This window comes from Erinaceus europaeus, chromosome 12 (genome assembly GCF_950295315.1).
Source record: "Erinaceus europaeus chromosome 12, mEriEur2.1, whole genome shotgun sequence".
NCBI lineage: Eukaryota > Metazoa > Chordata > Mammalia > Eulipotyphla > Erinaceidae > Erinaceus > Erinaceus europaeus.
This window is the reverse complement of record NC_080173.1, coordinates 75,358,500-75,375,294: the sequence shown is the minus strand read 5'-3', so window position 1 is coordinate 75,375,294 and position 16,795 is coordinate 75,358,500. Positions and strand designations below refer to the sequence as shown.

Here is a 16,795-nt window from a genome sequence, read left to right as displayed (position 1 = left end):
GTACGGATCACCACTAAGATGCACAGAGGACTATCCATCATACTGTCCTATAAGTCATTTTATACTTATTCCCATGTTAGCAAGTCTAGCAGCAGCCACCTCAATGAGATTAAGTCAGGCTAGATAAGCAGGATGACAATTTTGGAGAATCATCATATCACTATCATATTATGAAAACTCCCCAGGTGTAATTAAGAAGAAATCATATGAAAAGGGAGTTGGGCGATAGCTCAGTGGGTTAAGCGCACGTGGTGCAAAGTGCAAGGACTCGTGTAAGGATCCTGGTTTGAGCCCCGGCTCTCCACCTGCAGGGGAGTCGCTTCACAGGTGGTGAAGCAGGTCTGCAGGTGTCTCTCTTTCTCTCCCCCTCTCTGTCTTCCCCTCCTCTCTCCATTTCTCTCTGTCCTATCTAACAATGATGACATCAGTAACAACAACAATAACTACAACAATAATAAAAAAACAAGGGGAAAATAAATAGATAAGTAAATATAAAAAAATTTAAAAGAAAAAGAAATAATAAGAAAAATCTATGGTAAACATCTATGGTTCCGCACACACATTACAATGTGCAAGGCTGCAGGTTCATGCTCCTGGTTCTCACCTGCAGGAGGAAAGCTTCACAAATTGTGAAGCAGGGCTGCAGGTCTCTCTCTCTCTCTCTCTTTCCCTTCTTCCTTCCTTCCCTCTCTGTCTCCCTGTCCCTTCTCAATTTCTCTGTTTCTAGCTAATAGAGATCTTTCAGATATAAGTCCCTACAAGAACTCCTACAGCCCCCTCAAGGCAGCATTGCTGAGAGAAGAACTAACCAATATTGTTTGGCTTGGTTTGGGCTGTTTACAGAACTTTTTTTCCCCAAGTAACTAGATTTAGACATTATTAAATCTGGAATGCCTGATTTGTACTGTTCTAGGACACACAAGAGCATATAATCAAATTATCACTTCTCCCCACTACCTTCAAGACACAGAGATCACTGCTCTTTCTCTACAAAACTGCATAAAGGTACCAGTCTAACAGACCATGGCCTACTTAGGAATTCTTTGTCCCTTGAATCTTTGTGTGTTTATCCAGGACACAACTGAAATTGTTAAGTTCTGCTCCCCTCCTTGAGAATGGTTATGCAGATCAGAGCCAAGCTTCTTTCATTCTGAGTTAAGTCCACACTCCATGTATCTGCAGTACGTGCATTTTTTTCCCCTTTCCTTAAATACATTTCTGTTCTTTCACTAAATCTTTTGGTAGGGGATAAAGGAACCCTCCTGCACTGCTGGTGAGAATGTCAATTGGTCCAACCTCTGTGGAGAGCAGTCTGAAGAACTCTCAGAAGGCTAGAAATGGACCTACCTTATGACCCTGCAATTCCTCTCCTAGGGATAGATCCTAAAGAATCGAACACACCTACCCAAAAAGATCTGCATATAACTGTGTTCATAGCAGCACAATTTGTAGTAGCCAAAACCTGGAATCAACCCAGGTGTCCAAGAAAGTTGTGATATATATCAGAATACTACTCAGCTATAAAGAATTGTGAATTCACCTTCTTCGCCTCCTCTTCAATGGAGCTTGAAGGAATCATGTTAAGTGACATAAACTACAAAGAGAAGGAAGAATATGGCTAGATCTCACTCATGGACAGAAGTTGAGAAATAAGAACAGAAAGGGGAACACAAAGTAGAAGTTGGACTGGGTTTGGTGTATTGCACCAAAGTAAAGAACTGGGTGCAAGGGGGGGGGGGTTGACTTTCAGGTCCTGGTGCATGATGGTGGAGGAGGACCTAGGCTGGGGTGAGACTGTTTTGCAGAAAACTGAGAAATCTTATACATGTGTCAACAGCTGTATTTACTGTAAACCACTAATTCCCCCAATAAAAATATTTTTATATGGCAAAATGCTGAGAACTCACTTCAAACTAGCTGGTTACAAGGACTGGTTACAGAGACTTCCAGTGGGGCCCTTGCCCATGAACCCTCCTGTACACACCCTCCCCTTTCTCTTTCAAAACCCCTTTAGTTTTCTAATCATAGAGATGATAATTTCAGATTTTGCAATGCTACCATTCTCCCAGGGAGGAGCACTCCAACCCCCTTCATCCCAACACCCATCCCAAAGAAAGTTCCTTTATGAAAAGACCTCATTGTCAGAGTTTGGCTTTTTGAGCAAGACACAGTAGACCCAGATGAATGTATGTTGTAACAGTCCTCTCGATCTTCACACTGATAAAGTCAACCGTTTTGCTCACATGTTGTATATGTTCCTCTCAGTGATTACTCAGTATAACAGTTTGCTGGCATTCTGTATGTGTTCATATTGATAAGAAGGTCTTAGTATCCAAATTTAAAACAAATTTATAGCATCCTGGGAGGTGGCACAGTGAATAATGTTAGGCTCTCAAACCTAAGGTCCTGGGTTTGACTCCTGGTGTTTTGTATGTGTCAGAGTGGTTCTCCACCCCCCTACTCCTTTTCTCTCTATTATATTGATAAAATCTTTATTGTCTAAAAAAAGTCATACTTCCCTGCATAGATGACCTCACCAATCTGTCTTGGAATCTCACCTCTCCAGAGTCCAGCCCCACTAAGGAAAGATAGAAACTGGCTGGGAGGCTGGACAACATACTCTATGCTACACCTGAAGAAGATGGGTCCTGATATTGGGGCAGCTTGGAACGTTCCTGCTCATGACCACAGAATGTGAGCTCAGATCTCAGGGATGCAGAGTCACATAGGCTCCTAAGCTGAATATGGGCCCAGATCAGATAAAATTGATGGGGTTTACAGTCAACAATATTTATACACCTTTCCTATATTTGGGAGCTACTCTCTTCCCTGATCCAACTTTCTGGTTCTTCTGCCAGCCATGGCATCACCTCCCCAGACAATAATTAGGATATCAGATTTCAGGCTCAGGCAAAAACAAACAAACAAGCAAACAACAACAACAACAAAACAAACAAAAAACACTAGTATAGCCACAGGCCCTATGGAATATAACTAAAATATGCCTACTAGCTAGCTACAAAATTGAGCCCCCCCCCCCTTCATCTGCACTATTCTAGCCCTTAGGTCCATGATTGGTCAACAATTTGTTTGGCTTTGTATGTTAACTCTCTTGTCAACCATCAGGTTCCAGCATGATGCTGACCAGACTTCCCTGGACAGACAAGCCCATCAATGTATCCTGGAGCTCTGCTTCCCCAGAGCTCTTCCCCACTAGGGAAAGAGAGAGACAGGCTGGGAGTATGGATCAACCTGTCAATGCCCATGTTCATCAGGGAAGCAATTACAGAAGCCAGACCTTCCACCTTCTGCATCCCACAATGACCTTGGGTCCATACTCCCAGAGGGTTAAAGGAAAGGAAAGCTTATGGGATGATTTCACTCTCAGGCAGAAGTTGAAAAACATGATCAGAAGAGAAAACACAAGTAGAACCTGAACTGGAACTGGTGTATTGCACCAAAGTAAAAGACTCTGGGGTCAGTGGGGGGAGGGGAGAATACAGGTCCAAGAAGGATGACAGAGGACCTAGTGGGGGTTGTTATATGGAAAACTGAGAAATTTTATGCATGTACAAACTATTGCATTTACTGTGGAATGTAAAACATTAATTCCCCAATAAAGAAATTTAAAAAAAGAATAGGAAAGCAATCAGAGGAGGGGATGGGATACAGAGTTCTGGTGGTGGGAATTGTGTAAAGTTGTACCACTCTTATCCTATGGTTTAGTCAATGTTTCCTTTTTATAAATAAAAAATTTAAAAAAGAAAGAAAGAAAGAAATATGGTTCGAGCCTCCAGCCCGCCCCCCTGCAGGGGAGTCGCTTCACAGGCGGTGAAGCAGGTCTGCAGGTGTCTATCTTTCTTTCCCCTTCTCTGTCTTCCCCTCCTCTCTCCATTTCTTTCTGTCCTATCCAATAATGACGACAACAATAAAAAAAGAAAGAAAGAAAGAGAGAGAGAGAGAGAGAGAGAGAGAAAGAAAGAAAGAAAGAGAGAAACTGGCTGGGATCAACCTGCAATCATCCATGCTTAGCGGAGAAGCAATTATAGAAACCAGAAATTCCACCTTCTGCACCCCCAAAATAAGTTTGATCCATATTCCCAGTGGGGGGAAGATAACCAGAGGTCTCTGAACTCCAACTCCATCAGGAACTGGAGAGAAAGGAGGGAAAAAGGAGGGACATTTGGATGAAATAGTAGGTGTATGTGTGATTTGGAAAAGAAGAGAAGATGGCATCCCCCCAAAAAAGGGCCAAATATACACAAATATAGACAGATGGTTGTAAAAATAATAGCTGACCCACATCTGCAACCTTGGGAGATGTGCTGTAGCTTACAATAGAGGGACTGGGGAATCCACAACTCTGGTGGTAGGAATGGTGTGGAGCTGCACGCCTATTACCTTGTAATTTTGAAAATCACTATTAAAAAGTCATAAAAATAAGTTACTCAAAATAAATCCAAACTATGCAAATAACCTTTGTATTTATTAATTTAGTTTAATTTACTTACTTTGTATTGTACTGGAAGTTAAACCCAGAGTCTCACACCTGCGGTGGATATGCTAGCAGGGGAGAAAAATCTAAACTTCCCTCCCAAAATATGTCCCACGATCCAGTGACCCTACTCTTAGGTAAACAACCAAAAGACATGAAAATACTAATTTGAAGGGGCATGTGCACTCTTATGTTCACTGCTGCAATTATTCCCAGTAATCCAGGAGTGGAAGCAACCAAAATGCTGATCAATGCATAAAGAATGTATGGTACATATATTCCACTGAATACTACCCTGCTTTTTTTTAAAAAAAAAAGATGATAATATGATGCCAACCTGATTTCCATGGGCAGATGACATCATCATTGTGTCCTGGAACCCCACCTCCCCTGAGACCTACCCCACTAGGGAAAGATAGAAACAGGCTGGGGTTATGGATCAACTAGTAAATACCCAAGTCGAGCAGAGAAGCAATACAGATGCCAGACCTCCCAACTTCTGCATCCCATAAAAATCTTTGGTTCAGGGGCCAGGCAGTGGCACACACACTGCAGTGGGCAAGGCTGCAGGTTCAAGCCCCTGGTTCCCAGCTGCAGGGGGGTAGCTTCACAAGTGGTGGAGTAGTGCTGCAGGTGTCTCTCTGTCTCTCTCCCTCTCAGTCTCCCCCATCCCTCTCAATTCCTCTCTGTCTCTATCCAGTAATAAATAAATAAAAACATTTTTTAAAAAAGTTAAAAAGGGGGCCTGTTGGTAGTGCAGCGGTACAAAAGTGCAAGGACCTGCATAAGGATCCCGGTTTGAGCCTCCGGCTCCCCACCTGCAGAGGGATCACCTCACAAGCGGTGAAGCAGGTCTGCAGGTGTCTGTCTTTCTCTCTCCCTCTCTGTCTTTCCCTCCTCTTTCATTTTCTTTCTGTTCTATCCAACAACAATGACAGCAATAAGAACAATAATAACAATAACAACAACGACAACAAAAGGGAAAAAATAGCCTCCAGGAGCAGTAGATTCGTAGTGCATGCATCCAGCCCCAGCAATAACCCTGGAGGAAAAAAAAAAGTTAAATCATTGTGGAATGAATGAAAACTGGCAGCATGCCAATTAAAAAAAAGTTAAAAAAATATCTTGGGCCCATACTCCCAGAGGGATAAAGAATAGGAAAGCTTCCAATGAAGGGAATGGGATACAAAACTCTGGTGGTGGGAATTGTATGGAATTGTACCTCTCTTATTCCACAATCTTGTCAACCATTATTAAATCACTAATAATAAAAAAAGGTGATATTGTGCCCTTTGGGGTAAAGTGGATGGGACTGGAGATAATGAAGGAAGGAAGAGGGTGAAAGACAACTACCGCATGATTTCGCTTATACATGGAATATAGAGAATTGAAACGCATGAACCTGCCAAAACAACAACAATAACAAAACAAGTAGTAGTCAAACTGCTTCTAAGACTTTTCGAGAACTATGGTGGTTGTTGTTGGGGGGGCAGGTAGAGAACTTTGGTGGTGAGTGTGGTGTGGAAAATTATATCTCTGTGGCTTTAAAATCTTACAAACCATTATTAAGTCGCTAACAAAAAAATATTTAAGGGGCTAGGCTGTGGCACACCTGGTTAAATGCTCACATAACAGTGTGCAGGGACCCAGGTTCAAGCCCCTGGTCCCCACCTGCATGGGGGGGAACTTCACAAGCGCTGAAGAGGGCTGCAGGTGTCTCTCTGTTTCTCTGTCTCTCTAACTATCTATCTCCTCCTCTCCTTAATTTTTGTCTCTATCCAATAATAAATAAATAAATATTTTAAAAAATTATTTAAAAATTTAAAAAAATTAATGTTTGATATAAAATGACCCAGGAATTTCCTGAAAAGAAAGTGAACATCCTGCCTGAGTGTGGTTGGCAGATTCAAGACTGTCTCAGAGCTGAGGGGACTGACATATATTATTTGGGCCTAATTCTGATTTTCCTCTCAGCGTCTAGAGGGATGCACAAATCTGTCTCCTAGCTTTTTACCAGTTTGGCATCTTTCACTTGGAGTCTAGAAAAACAGGGAACAGGTGGAGCTCTATCTCTACTCTGACTCAAGATTGAAGATCATATGACAGTGAAGAAAGCAAAATAAAACCAAGCAAAATATCTCTTCTCCACACAGACTGGGTGGCAGCTGTAAACTCTTAAAATGTGTGTGTGTCTCCTTCCTCCCCCCGCCCATCCAGTTAGGATGAGGGACAGGCAGGCTGCAGAGGGATGCACACAGGTGGAGAGTGTGTGCTGGTGATTTCGAATTGAAGATATCTGGAAAATAGTACATTCAAGAATGGCGTTTGACCCACTTAATCTGTCTCCCTGAAAGCAGGAAATAAAGCTACTCTCTCTGCTTCTGGGAGAGAAGGGCAGTCCTATTCCCACCAGACTAGAGCTTGGAAGGACTATTTTCTTTTTCTTTTTAATTTCTTTATTGGGGAATTAATGTTTTATATTTGACAGTAAATACAATAGTTTGTACATGCATAACATTTCTCAGTTTTCCATATGACAATACAACCCCCACTAGGTGGGGGTTTTTCATGGGACTATTTTCATGAGCAAATACACCCTGAAATTCCCTCTTTTTAAATTAAAAAAAATTGTTTTGGTCTATCTTTCCCTCTCTAGTTACTTATTTTTTTAAAAAAACTTTATAAGTGGGGGTCGGGCAGTGGCGCAGTGGGTTAAGCGCATGTGGTGCAAAGCGCAGGGACCGGCGTAATGATCCCGGTTCGAGCCCCTGGCTCCCCACCTGCAGGGGAGTCGCTTCACAAGTGGTGAAGCAGGTGTCTATCTTTCTCTCCCCCTCTCTGTCTTCCCCTCCTCTCTCCATTTCTCTCTGTCCTATCCAACAACGAACAGCATCAACAATGGCAATAATAATAACCACAATGAGGCTACAACAACAAGGGCAACAAAAAGGGGGAAAAAATGGCCTCCAGGAGTGGTGGATTCATGGTGCAGGCACCGAGCCCAGCAATAACCCTGGAGGAAAAAAAAAAAACTGTATAAGTGGGCCTGGGTGGTGGCGCACCTAGTTGAGTGCACATGTTATAGTGCACAAGGATCCAGGTTTGAGCCCCTGGTTCCCACCTACGGGGGGCAAGCTTTACAAGTGGTGAAGCAGGGATACAGATGTCTCTCTGTCTCTCTATCTCCCCTCCTCCTTTCAATTTCTGGCTGTGTATATGCAATAAATAAATAAATATCATAAAAAACTGTATAAGCTCATTGTATTGATCAGATCACAGGCTCCATTAATCTGTGGGTCTATGCAGACATAATTAAACTGACCTTTTCTCTTGATAATCTGTCTCGTGTCAGTTGAATTATTTTCTAGCCACACAAAAGCTCTACGGGAACAGGAAGAGGAGCTTCCTCCCTGACATTTTGGTAACCATAAGAGATAGGTGCTGCTGCCTCAGAGAAGAGCCAGGACATCTGGCAAGGCCATTGTGGGGACGGAGGGAAGAAATCACCCTGTCTTCACTGGGTTCTTCTGAGGCTGGACAAATGATCATGTGACCATGAGGCAGCCTGATAAGAAGAAAAGAGGAGTGCACTGATCACATGCATGGGGGAGTTACAGTGGCTTTATGTAGGTCCTGCACCTGCAGCTAGAGAAGAAAGGGCTCATGCAGACACAACAAAGGCCTGGTGTTTTTTTTTGTTTTTGAGACTTAATTGTAAAATATAGTCTGCCTACCAAAGAGGTGACATCTTGAGAATGCCAGCTTGGAGAAACTTGAGTGGTCTGACTTAAGCACCTTCACCATCCATTATATAAATAAATAAATAAATATATATTTTACCAAGTACATCTACTGACTCTTGATCTCTAAGAGCTCCCTGCCCAGCGTGCATAGAAGCAAGACCACCATGGTCCTGGCTCTTGAGAAAATAAAGAAGTTTTATTGTGATTCAAAGACACAAAACCTTAAATCTCCGTCCCTGATCTTGGAGCCAGGGGATGTTTAACAAGGTCTAGGCTGAGGCAACTACAGGAAAAAATAGACTTGGATAAAGCTAACTGATGCAACCAGTCCACACTAGGGGTCTTTTATTACCTGGACCTTCCTTGTGACAGGAGCCCTTGCTTTGTAATGAGCTCTAAGGAGGTAACTGCAGCCATGGTGTTTTGGCTCTATAGGCAGCAAAGGCTTCATTCTGGGAAAGAAAAAAAAAAGGCTCTATGATTAGTGCCTACTCTTTGGTCATGAGAGGGCCTCCTTGGCTCTGAGAAAGAACTTATGGAAAAAACAATATTAGTTTCTGTTTAAACCAATTTTGGGTAGTTCTGGTCTGTGGTTTTAAGTCCTCTCTACAGAGTCTAATGGAAACGCAATAGTGGAAGTCTTTTATTTCTCTGAGTCTGGATCAACAGGGGAAGAACCTTGAGAGACTTGGTTTAATGACTTGTTACTTGGTGTGAATTCTCACGAGTGGTCTCATTTCTACCAGATAATGCTTCATTTCTCTTGTGAATTAAAAAAACATAAGTGAAAATGTTTTATTTTCATGAAGAAAATAAATAAAAATTGAAGGAACTTTTGGAGTCACTCTATTCTGTTCAAAAGGGAAAACATATTTTCTGTGTTTTCAGAATAACTGTTTAAAACAAGTCTAGTTTCCACATAATTTCTGTCTTTTATGTTTTTCTTTTGTTAGTGCCAGACTTCACTGCTCTGTGCTGAATTTCATATATAGAGAGAACAAAAGCAAGAGAAGGAATGAGACCATGACATTTTTAAGCTTTCTTTAATGCAAGGGGGGGCCAGACTCAAACTCACGTCTCTTCATGGCAAAGCAGGCACACTACCTAGGTGAGCTATTTTGCTGACCTTTATTTATTTGTTTGTTTATTTAGTCTCCTCAAATTATTCTTTGGAAGTGAATTATCCAGACATTGTGAGGGCCTTATCCATTGCATTGCCTTGGGGATGTTACTCCTACTAAAAACTCTGTGGTCTATATAGCTAGAGATGAATTAGATGGGGGGGGGGCACCTCCAAGGACAACTACCTGGAAATTGCAGGTGGGGAGTGTGTTTAAGGGGTGAGAAGGGGGATGGGTGTGAGAGTTCAGGAAGGAGTCCCAGGCAGTTTCTTTAGCTTTGAGTTGCTAGCTATTAGAATTGCCGGGGAGAAAGTCCAGGTGTAAGAGAGAAATGGCCTCCAACGGACAGGCCCGGTACTTCTGAGAGAAAATTCAGGTCTCCTGACGTAAGATGTCATAAGAGGGAGTTTAGGTGTTAGGGCTCTGGAGGAAATGTTTTCCCCTTCCAAAACTTTCAAGAATTTGAGGAGAGGGAAGTAGCTCAGAAACTGTCATAAAACAGAAGCTTTTTAAGGGCCTAGAAACCACTTCCCTTTCACTTAGACTAAGATGAGGCATGGCATTTACTTTTGACAAAGGGGAAACAAATTGCGTGCGTGTGTGTGTGTGTGTGTGTGTGTGTGTGACCGTGTGTGTGTGTGACCATGGTTGATGCTGGAGCTCAGCGCCTGCACAACACTATTCCTGGCAGTCATTTATATATAGTGTGAGAGATACAGTGAGAAGGCACCTGCTGCACTGCTCCATTGTTGGTGAAGTTGTCCTTGATGCAGATGGGGACCAGAGGTTTAAAGCATGGTGACTTGTGTGTTCTATCTGGTGAGCCACTACTAAGCCACAAATGTAACCTCCTGGGTCTCTAGAAGCTGTACTTTAAACAATTAACATGTCAAAGAGAAATAGCTTATAGAAGCGCTTATCTGTGACAACTTCTCTAGTTTCCAGGAGAATTCAGAGTCTTCCTGCCTGGATTAATTCTGTCAACAATACCTTTGACCTCACAGTGAAAAGACATTGTTTTGAGACACTGAATTGGATAAACTTGCAGACTGAAAACTTTTTTTGCAAGCTCTCAATCTAGTTATTTGATAACTATAGAAAACCCTGTCTCAGGGGCCGGTAGTGCAGTGGGTTAAGCTCACATGGCGCTAAGCACAAGGACCGGCATAAGGATCCTGGTTCAAGCTCCCAGCACCCCACCTGCAGGGGAATCGCTTCACAGGCAGTGATGCAGGTCTGCAGGTGTCTGTCTTTCTCTCTCTGTCTTCCCTCCTCTCTCCATTTCTGTCCTATCCAACAGCAGCAATAACAACAATAATAACAACACAAAATGGAGAAAATGGCCTCTAGGAGCAATGGATTCATGCAGGCACTGAGCTCGAGATAACCTTGGAGGAAAAAAAGAAGAAAGAAAGAAACCCCTGTCTGTGTCTGAATGAAAAAGTAGCCCAAGAACAATGCAATTTACATAAACAAGACTCCTAGCTTCTAAGAAGAAAGGCGAGTTCAGTTGTATACCTTCCTATGTGTGTATTACTCACTCTATTGGTGCCTATGCCCAAATTGCAGTGTTTTCTCACTATTTAACACCTTTAGCAGATGGTGAGATGATTTACTGGTAGAGTACAGGGCTTCCATGTATGTAGCCCCAAGTTCAACCCCCAGCATTGCATGTGGCAGGGTGATCCTCTGGTTCTCCTTCATGAAATAAAATAGATTTAAAAAAAAAAAATCTCCAATGATGGTCTTCCCCAACACAAGTTTTTTCAATGATTCCTCCAATCACCATAATAAAGGATTTCCTGGTTGGTCTGTCACCTGTCAGGTGCCACGTTCATAATAACCTCATTTGGTAACAGCTCAGAGACTTATGGTTTCTTTACCACACCATGTGATCCTGAACCATTGCATATGCCATTCTTGCTTTGTACAAATAAGCGGAGATAGCACCCTTCTCTTGCTTATAGGCATCATTTTATTTACCTTTCAAATCAGCTGTCATGTCATCTAATTCATGAAACCTGCCAGGTGGTCTGAGGGGCTTATTTCTTGGGTTCATTCACTTGATTCATAACTGAAGGCAAGGACATTATTATTTTTTTTAATTGCCACCAGGATTATCACTGAGACACAGTGGCAGCATTACAAATCCACTGCTCCTGGCAGCCATTCCACACACCCAAGTTTTAAAATTTGTTTAATTATTTTTATTGGACAAGACAGAAATTGAGAGGAGAGGAGAGACAGAGACACCAGCAGACCTGCTTCACCACTTGTGAAGTGCCCCCTTGCAGGGACTTGAACTGGGATCCTAGTGCATGGACTGGGTGCCCCACTACCTGGCACATCCACTTTTTAAAAAATATTTATTTTCCCTTTTGTTGCTCATTTTGTTGTTGTAGTTATTGTTGTTATTGATGTCGTTGGATAGGACAGAGAGAAGAGGGGAAGACAGAGACGGGGAGAGAAAGACAGACACCCGCAGACTCCCCTGCAGGTGGGGAGCCGGGGGCTCAAACCGGGATATTTATTGCCAGTCCTTGCGCTTTGCTCCACCTGCATTTAACCTGTTGCACTACTCCCCGACTTCCTCCCCCTTTTAAAAAAAATTTTGGTAAATAGAGGCAGAAAATGAAAGACACCACAGAACTGAAGCATTTTGTGGTGGTGGCTGGGATTGAACCTGGGTCGTACACATGGCAAAGCAGCACACTATTCAAATGAGCTATTTTAGGGGCCCAATGCCTTTTTTTGGCCTAACTTTTATTAGTGATTTAATATTACTTTACAAGTTTATAAGACTACTGGGTTGTAGTTCTACACCACAACCACTATCAAAGTTTGGTGACCTCCTCCGATGATAACCACCATAGTTCTCACAAAGTTTTAGAGTTTTGCTTGTTGCTGTCCTTCTTTTTGCAAGTTCCTGTGTTTCAATTCCACATATGAGCATACTCATCTTGTAGTTTTCACCTCCATCCTTAATTCACTAAGTAAGCATAATCAGCATAAATCTCCAGTTCCATTGAGGACACGTGTTTTTGTGTTTTTTTTTTTATTGATACCCCAGCACTATATATATATATATTTTTAAACAGTAGGTGTTTGTTGTTTGTTGAATGCCTGATCCAGTAAGTTCCCTGACTTGTAATGAGGGAATTTCTGGGCTCAGTGCTGTGGTCCACATCCTGGTCTCACTTCTCACTGGCTGTGTGATCATGGGTGAATGCTTGAGCCTCTTTGTGTCTGTTTCCTCAACTATACTACCACTATTTCTCCCTCATGACATTGCTGTGAGGGTTAAAGGGAAATAATATAGCTGAGGTCCCCAAAATGGTGGTTCTCTTTATCCTCCACCTGTTCTACTTACTCACACCTCTGAAGCACTCTCCTCCCATAATAACAGTGTGAGGCTCCCAGAAGTAAGATGATTTAGCTGAATGGTCACTCCGCAGTCCCTGAGGATCCCAAAAGGTAAAGGTTTGATGCTTTCTCAGTCAGGAAAGACACCGAGGGTCTGCTCATGGGCTTTGTGCCTCTGGGCACTTGCTCCTTCTCCATTGCTCCACTTTTCTGGAAATATCTGTCCTCCAGGTTCATGCATAACTTCTCTCTTCTTCTGGAAGGAGCTCCTAGGAGATCCTAAACCCCGAGACTTCTCCCTTCATCCCACCCTCCCTGAGTGGTCCCCCACACTCAGCTAGAATGGATGCAGAAAACCTTAGTACAACTGTATTCATGGAAACAAAACACCGCCTGTCTTGGCACAAACAAACAAACAAAACACTCAGATACAGCACATTCGTTAATACTAACCATTTTAATTTAAATTAATAGCATTTCTGGAAGACAAACGTGGTTGGTAGAAAATATAAAAACTTTTACTGTACAAATTTTACATCACATTCAAAAATAAAGAAAAACAAAGCAAGTGTGTGCCTTGTAGGCAAGGAAGACACTGGGTTTTTACACAGATGAAATCCCGGCCACAAGCTCCCGGGCTGCTTCCCATGTGTCTCCACCCACCTGCCAATCAACACAAACAACACAGGCTGACAAGGCCTGGCCCTCCTCTGGGTGAAGAGGGGTTCCAGGACCTTGCTGGCATCTTGGATGTGGGGACATGGAGAGGTTAACGTTGCTAAACAGACTAATGACTAACAACTAACTGGGAACTACCTAGGAATCAGGACCTTGAGTTGGATGGAAACTCAGGGCTGTAGCTCTGGGGACTAAGGGCAGTGGGGACATAGCTCTGGAGCTCTGGAGGCTGGGAGCTTGGGGTGGGGGGAGCTCAAGGACCAAGCCCTGGGGTCTATTATCAAGAGAGGAGGCTGCAGTGTGGGCTTCTGCCACCCCTGGGGCTCTCACCAAGGATGCCTCCCAGCCTTCATCCTTTCACAGTGGGCCATGAGAGCTGAATTCACAGTATCTGCCATCCTTCATGTGATTCCAAGGCAGATGGGGGAGAGCACGCAGAAAGGCAAGCCTGTCTTACTAGCTTCAGTTCACAGCCACTTGTATGGAGAGGGAGAGGGGGGCATGTTGGTGTCTCTGAAATGACAGGAAGTGCAGAGAGGCTCTGGCAGGCAAGCAGGGCCCCTGAGTAAATGTCCCTTAAAAGCTGGGACTGGCAATGCTCTCATCATCGGCCCCTATCACTCACACAAGACACCACAGATGCTCCTGAGAGGGTCAAAGAGCAAAACCCACATGATTTCCCACAGGCTGTGAGTCAGGGTCAGGGAGAAGCTAATTCTCACCTGCCAGCTGTCAGCCAACCCTTGGGCTCCCCTCCCTGTTCAGGGGTTCAGAGGGAAAAGGAAAGGGGCATAGAGACTGATCTCTGGGAAGGTGCATGCAAGAGGCTGATTCAGCCAGGGGTGGTAGCCATGCACCATGAGGCTTTGGGTGGGGGAGGTCACCCAGAAGGTCAACGGGATGAAATGAACAGTCTCACAGATGAGGCTAAAGAACTGGATCCGACTGGTCATGGCTCCTGCCTCCACCCTACATCCTCACACAGTGACCGGGAAGGCTAAACCACTATATCTAGGGTGCTGGTGGGCAGCCTGGCATGCCAGCCCTCTGCATCCCAGAGATGAAGGCAACATACAGGCAGGGCAGTGCATTTCACATGCCACTTTGACCACACCCCAGGGGAGGCTCTGTAGATCGGAAGCTTGGCCAGGTGGTGATTCACCATCTCAGTGTGGAGCACAGGTCTGAGTTTGAATCCAGCCCCCCTTCTACTCTTAAAGCCCTTTGTCCTTCCCTATTCTGGAGTCTAATGTTGTAGGACTTCTGCTGAAGGGCTTCATGCTATTTGGAAGGTTTCCCCTGTAGGTGACAGTTTCTAATGAAGACAGGCAAAGTGTGCGTACATCCTGAACACCCCCAAATCTCACCCCTCCTCCTGGCACCAATGGACAAAAGAAGACCAGACCTGGTGCTTGGGGGCGGGGGGTGGGGAGCTCTGCAGATTGAGAGAGGCTTGCTAGCGTGGTGTAAAATGAAAGTGGAGAGAGAGAGCACAGGGCTCCCATCTCCAGAGGACTCTGACACAGGCAGTGTCAGGAACGGGAAGAGACAGGTCCCTCTTGAGCCCTGGCAGGACTGACAGTGAGCCTCCAAAAGGCCAAGCAACCCTGTGGCTGAGAAGGGTGGGCTCAGGGGCTTACTGTCTGCCTCTTCCTCCTCCACATTCTCTGTTGTCATCCATCAAACCCTCGTGGTCTGGGCAACTGCTGGGCTAGGCATTAGCCCAGAGGTCCAATTGCAGCCACTGTCTAGGATATAACTAAAAGGCTGAGGCCCTGAGTCCAAACTCATGGTGCCTTCCTAAGGGTTTCATGGAAAAAGTATAGATTTCAAAAGGAAGTGGCAGCCCTGGCTAGAAACCACTGGCTCAAACCAGATACTACACAGAATTCCTGTCCCCACTTTCCCAGCTGGACCATAGGGATTGGAGGGAAACCCAAGCTTTTCTGGGAACTCTTCTCAGAGTTCTTCTGAGGGATGGGAGTGTAGGTGCCAGGTCAAGCCCGGAGACGTGGAAGAAGAGCTCTTCTTCCTTCTTGCCCTGCAGAGGTTTCGCACTGCTACCACCTCTGGCTAAGGGTCCTCAAGTGGGTACATCTCCCCGCTGCATAATGGTGCCACTGCACCTCTGCAGGGGCTGTTTTTTATTACTCGCTACTGTAAAACATTGAGTTCATGACACGTAAACATTTGCTGCCTGCTGGGACAGGTCTGGCTGGTGGTGGTGTCGGTCACTGCAAGGATCAGCCAGCGTGGCTCCAGCTCCTGCACCCAGCGTCTCCAAGGGACCACCTCAGTCGAGGACATGCTCCTGGTGTGCTGCACTTAGGGTGGTGGATATTTCGAGAGTTTTTTTTTTTTTTGTCTTGGTGGTTGTTTGCGTGTTTTAGGAATACATTTAAGGAAGAAAAGAACTCTGCAGAACAATGCACAGTTGGCTACATTTTTGGATTACTGGACTCCAGGACACCCAGGCCAAACCTTTCAAACCGGGGCACAACTTTGCTGCTGTTAATGCTGCAAAAAGGAATAAAAACAAGAGTTACTGACTTGTAGAGGAGCCTGATCAGAATCAGGGTGATATTAGCTAAGAGGTGGGCTGCTTCCAGAAGCTCAGCAGGGGACTTAAGTCCATCATAAGGCAAGAATAACTGCACAGCCCCCAGCCTTAGCTGCTCCTGGTCCCAAGTGGTTGGTGAAACTAAGCCGTGGCCACATTCCCACCATGGGAGATGGTGGATTATTTATTCATCCCCAGCACCAGCATGGCCAGGAACTGCTGAGGCTTTTCTGGAAGTGCTCTCTCTCTCCAGAAAACCTTGCTTTGAGCAGAACCATGGAGAAGAGAAAGCTGTCTCCTGGTCTGCCGTGTAACATGTAACACGACGTGATCCATTCAGGCATAGTCTTCAAATGCAGGATGTGCCAGGGCCATTTGAGAAACAGGTCAGCCTGCAGATTATCGGAGCCTGCTTCCAGAGATCTGGAGTCGGTTACAGGTGGCCCAGGAACCTGCACTTGGTGAGCAGTGCAAACAAAGACTACATGTTCCTATACGCCAAACCTTTGGCTGGTGCTGACTGGTGGAGAGGTCTGGTATGGTCCACCTGCACTGAGCAGGTAGGATGAAAGCAACTTGGAGGGGACAGAAGCTTGGTTTTTATTAGTGGGAGGGTTTGGAGACAGGCCTTTCTTTACGTCGATGCTGAGGACATAGTCCTCCTAAGCTGCTATGCTTCAGGGTAACGGCACTTGTGGAGTTCACGAGCATCAGCCTTACAGGAGGGGCTGACTGTGGGCAGCTGTGAAATCATTCCGCTCCTTGTTGGACAAAATCCCCGAGGGTTCCAACCAAGCACCCACCCCATAATACTGCAGAAACCCCAGCAGGAGAT

At 44.6% G+C, this 16,795-nt stretch overlaps 1 protein-coding gene across 3 annotated transcripts in view; it reads right to left on the bottom strand.

Moving 5' to 3' along the window:
- Positions 1-13,160: 13,160 nt before the first annotated feature.
- Positions 13,161-16,795, bottom strand: part of KSR1 (kinase suppressor of ras 1) — a 205,125-nt gene continuing 201,490 nt past the window's right edge. For all 3 annotated transcript variants that reach the window (XM_060203999.1, XM_016191534.2, XM_060203998.1), the window contains one exon: positions 13,161-15,917. In XM_060203999.1, the coding sequence (XP_060059982.1) occupies positions 15,839-15,917 (79 nt within the window). In that variant the 3' untranslated portion in view covers positions 13,161-15,838. The remainder of the gene's footprint in view (positions 15,918-16,795) is intronic.